General features: G+C 54.1%; 1 protein-coding gene across 1 annotated transcript; it reads left to right on the forward strand.

The window, feature by feature from the left end:
• Window positions 1-2801: 2801 nt before the first annotated feature.
• Window positions 2802-4242, forward strand: LOC102994074 (interferon lambda-4-like). Its single transcript, XM_007114500.1, has 5 exons — window positions 2802-2969; window positions 3395-3466; window positions 3554-3697; window positions 3942-4016; window positions 4144-4242. The coding sequence occupies exons 1-5, from the start codon at window positions 2802-2804 to the stop codon at window positions 4240-4242; spliced, it is 558 nt and encodes a 185-aa protein (XP_007114562.1).

Consider the following 4242-nt stretch of genomic DNA (forward strand, 5'->3'; position numbering starts at 1 on the left):
TTGACAAAGTGAAAGTTTATATAGAGATTCAAAAGACCCCGAATAACTTTCACAATATTAAAAGAGAAGAACAAAGTTGGAGGACTGACACTCTCTCACATCAAGACTTACTATAAAGCTACAGTAATCAAGACAGTGTGATATTAGTAGAATGATAGACAAATCAATGGAACAGAATAGAGAGCCCAGGAATAGACCCACACAGATATAGTCAACTGATCTTTGAGAAAATAGCAAAGGCAATTCAATGAAGAAAGGATAGACTTCCAACAAATGGTATTGAAACAACTGGACACTTGCATGTGAATAAATAAAAAGATAAACCAAGCTAGACGCAGACCTTGCACATTTCACAAAAATTAACTTAAAATGTGTCATAGACCTAAATGTAAAGTGCAGAATTATAAAACTCCTAGAATATAGTATAGGAGAAAATCTAGGGAACCATGGTGATGATTTTTTATATACACTGAAAGCACGATTCATGGAAGAAAAAAATGGATGAATTGGAAACATTTTAAACTTCAGCCCTATGAAAGACACTATTAAAAGAACGAAAAAATTACTCCCTTTCTCTCCCGCAGTCTTGAGAACCATGATTTTAACAAAAGACTGGAAAGAATATCAATGCCCACCAAGAGGGGATTTGTTATTCAATAATCCTGTTACAGTGGAAGCCTTACCAGTGGTATATGCAGGATGTCTTCCATTGCCCCTCCAAGTTCACTCTTCCCACTTCTCCACCCTCCTCTGGGCCCCAGGAAGCTGGCCTTTGGCTTCTGTTGGGTGCAGCCAACGGGGAGCCTAGCAGTAGGGCCAGAGAGTGGGGAAGGAGAGTAAAGTCAGAGTATTTATTCCCCAGGCTTCCTCCCTGCAGGGGCATCATGACTTCTCTGTCCCTCCCGCTGTGTACATGACTCCTTCCTTCCCAGGTAAGGTAACCACTCCCTCCCTTCTCCCATTCCTTCAGGCCTAGGGATGACAGACCCTCACCGGGGTGGGGCCCAAGGCCTTGCATTACTCCTCCTCTGTTCTCTTCACCATCCAATCCCTTTGTAAACACCCTTGATATTAAACCACCACAAATTACCCTACATTGATTAGGCCATCTGTTTCCTGCAGGGGACCTCACTGATACAGTATAATTAAAGATGTGGGGGAATGCAAATGAGAGGTAATGGTAAGATACAAAAAGCAGGCTACCAAACTGTATACAGACTCGTTCCAATTTAGGAGAAGTTGCTCAAAGAAAGAGAAAAAAAAAAGGGGAGAACTAACAACTAACTGCTAAAAAGATTACCTCCAGGAAGTGGGATTAAAGACTTTCTTTAACTCTCCAAGTTTTTTTTTTTAATTTTTTTTTATTTATTTGGTTGCACCGGGTCTTAGTTGCAGCAGGCAGGCTCCTTAGTTGCTCTTTAGTTGCGGCATGCACGTGGGATCTAATTCCCTGACCAGGGATTGAACCCAGGCCCCTGCATTGGGAGCATAGTCTTAGCCACTGCGCCACTAGGGAAGTCCCAGTGGTATTTTTTTACTGACTGAATCTTTATAACGAATGTGTTACTTCGATAATCGGAAAACATATGTACAAATAAATATATGTAACATTTCTACTCATTGGAAAAATTGTTCCAGAGCTGGGGTGACAGAAGACAGGTGGGTGGTGAAATTATAGGTGGGGGTATTTTCCTCTCTTATGCATGTCTCTATTTTTCCAGCTTTATCCAATGACCTTGCCTTGCTAATTTTATCACGAATAGTAGATTTTATTTTTAAAGCAAAACAAAGAGACTGATTGAGACACACGGAGACAGACACACACTGGCCTGAATGTTTACTAGAAAAAGGAATGATAGACAGATGGAGTTATTGACAGGGACAAAAACAGGACCAGAGAGACAGAGACAAAAGAGGAGGCAAACACAGAGGGAAGAAAGAGAAACAGAAGGAAATGAGGACAGAAATGGAGAGAGAGAAGGAGGCACTGAATTAGATATTTAGGGGTAGTTGTGGCTTGGAGATCAAGCTTTGGAGCTGCATTGAGTGTAGGTTCAAATTCTGCCTCTGCCAATTACTGACCGTGTGTCTTGGAAAAGTTCCTTCACTTTACTGTGCCTCAGTTATCCCATCTATAAATTGGAGGTGGAACAATTCTTGCAGTGTCATTTTTTGAGCATTAAATGAGACATGTACATATCAGTTACTTAGAACAGGGCCCAGTAACACTAAGCACTGTATAAGGGCTGGTTGTTATTATAGAACAGAGATGAGGACACCCAGGGTGATGAAAAGAAAGTGAGAGGATACAGAAAGGGACAGAGACCAGAACTGGTGGCAGAGAGCTGGGGTACGTCATCGCTGGCACTGGCCCACAGGTGGGTAAAGTCCTCAAACCCCTGCCTGCAACCCTCTGGGCTAATCAATGGCCAGCAATGACGCTGGGAAAGCCTACCCTGCTCGGGGAAGCCCGGTTGCTCACCATTCTCAGCTGGGCACTTAAAAGCCACCATGGAGGGTGCAGGCACCGCTGTCCCAGGTGGACACCACTCTGGACACCACCCAGAGGACAGTGGAAGGCAGGCCCTGCTGCAGCACCAGGCACCAGAGACACATTGTAGGTGAGGAGTGAGAGGAGAGAGGCTGAGGGTAGGAGGGGGCCCATCCTGTCTCTTCCCCTGCGTGTGTCCACAGCCCACGCTCTGAGCGTCAGTCCCTCTGCGAGTCTAACCACAGGCAGGGGCTTGGACTCGGGGCCTCCTTGAGCTCGCTGACGTCCGTCGCGTCCTGCAGGAGCAGAGATGGGGCCGCGTGGCGCAGCCGCGGTGGCCGTGGGGCTGTGGGTCTTGGTGACGGTGGGCGTGGCGCCGGACCCCGAGGTGGTGGAGCCTCCGCGGCGCCTCCTCTCACACTACCGCTCCCTGGACCCCCGGGCGCTGCTGGCCATCAAGGCACTGAGGGACCGCTATGTGAGTGATGCTCAGACACCCCCGCCCCCTGGGCCCCGGGCCCGCAGGGCTCGGAGACACCAGTCTTTGTCCCGAGGGGCCCTCGCGTCCTAGCGTCCAGCAGGCACATCTCAGATTTCAGGGTCCAGAATTGTGACCACGACATCTTCCCGGAGGCCCCGGTGGTCAGCTCACGCACGGCCTTGGTGCGGGGCACAGAGGGGCGCCCCCTCCAGGCGGACTCGGCTCCACATCGGGGCGCGGGCTCCGCACGGGGAGCGCGGGTGCCTTTCAGCCCAGCTCAGCCATCGGAGCGCTACCTGGTTCGGACACGATAAGCACAACCGTCCAGGCAGTCCCCAGCCACGTGCAGGAATCTCCGACGTCCCAGCGCTTCAGGGGCCCTTGCCAGGAGGCTCCGCGTCACCCCAGCCCTTGCCCCGCAGGAGGAAGAGACGCTGAGCTGGAGGCCGCGCAACTGCTCGTTCCGCCGGAGGAGGGACCCTCCGCGGCCTTCCGTGAGGCCCGAGGCCGGCGGGCGGGGTGGGGGTGGGGGAGCGCGGGCTGGCGCGCGGCCCCGTCTAACTCCCGCCGGGCCCCCGCAGTCCCGTGCGCTGCTCCGCCAGGTGGCCCGCGGCCTCGCCGACGCCCAAGACGTGCTGAGCGGCCTGCCGAGCCCCGAGCTGTTCCCCGGCGTCGGCCCGACCCTGGAGCTGCTGGCGGCCGCGGGGCGGGACGTGGCGGCCTGCGTGAGTGCGCCGCGCCCTGGCCCCGCAGCCCTCCCGGCTCGCTCTGCGCCCCTGGTCTCAAGGCCAGGCCCCCCGACTGCGAATCTGTCCCATGAGGCCAGAAACGGGCGCAGCCACGGTTCACGTCCTCTCGGTGTCCCCAAATCCGGGCTTTGGTCTGCGGCTGGGAGGGTGAGGGCCGGAGTCACCTGGGCGGGAGGCTCGGTTCCCCGCCGCCTTCATTAACCTCCTGGTCTCCCTCCAGCTCGAGCTGGTCCGGCCAGGCTCCCGGAGGACGTCCGTGCGGCGGCCCAGGAGGCGTCCCCAAACTCGCACGGCTGTGAGTGGAGCCGGCGGGAAAGCGGCCAGACGGGAGCCCGGCTTGGAGCCGTGAGGGTGTGGAGGGGGGTCTCTCGGCGAAGGAGATCCCTGACTCAGCCCCGCTCCGCCTCCTTCCCGGGCTGCAGGGCTCGCCTCGGTGCCACGAAGCCACCGTCATCTTCAACCTCCTGCGCCTGCTCGCGTGGGACCTGCGGCTGGTGGCGCACTCGGGTCCTTGTCTGTGA

This window comes from Physeter macrocephalus, unplaced genomic scaffold, assembly GCF_002837175.3.
Source record: "Physeter macrocephalus isolate SW-GA unplaced genomic scaffold, ASM283717v5 random_235, whole genome shotgun sequence".
NCBI lineage: Eukaryota > Metazoa > Chordata > Mammalia > Artiodactyla > Physeteridae > Physeter > Physeter macrocephalus.

Excerpts from the sequence above, each read along its gene's own strand:
- LOC102994074 (XM_007114500.1), top strand. The coding sequence starts at position 2,802 with ATGGGGCCGCGTGGCGCAGCCGCGGTGGCCGTGGGGCTGTGGGTCTTG. Across the intron at positions 3,467-3,553 it reads GGGACCCTCCGCGGCCTTCC|TCCCGTGCGCTGCTCCGCCA; the intron begins GTGAGGCCCGAG and ends GGGCCCCCGCAG. Across the intron at positions 4,017-4,143 it reads GTCCCCAAACTCGCACGGCT|GGCTCGCCTCGGTGCCACGA; the intron begins GTGAGTGGAGCC and ends CCCGGGCTGCAG.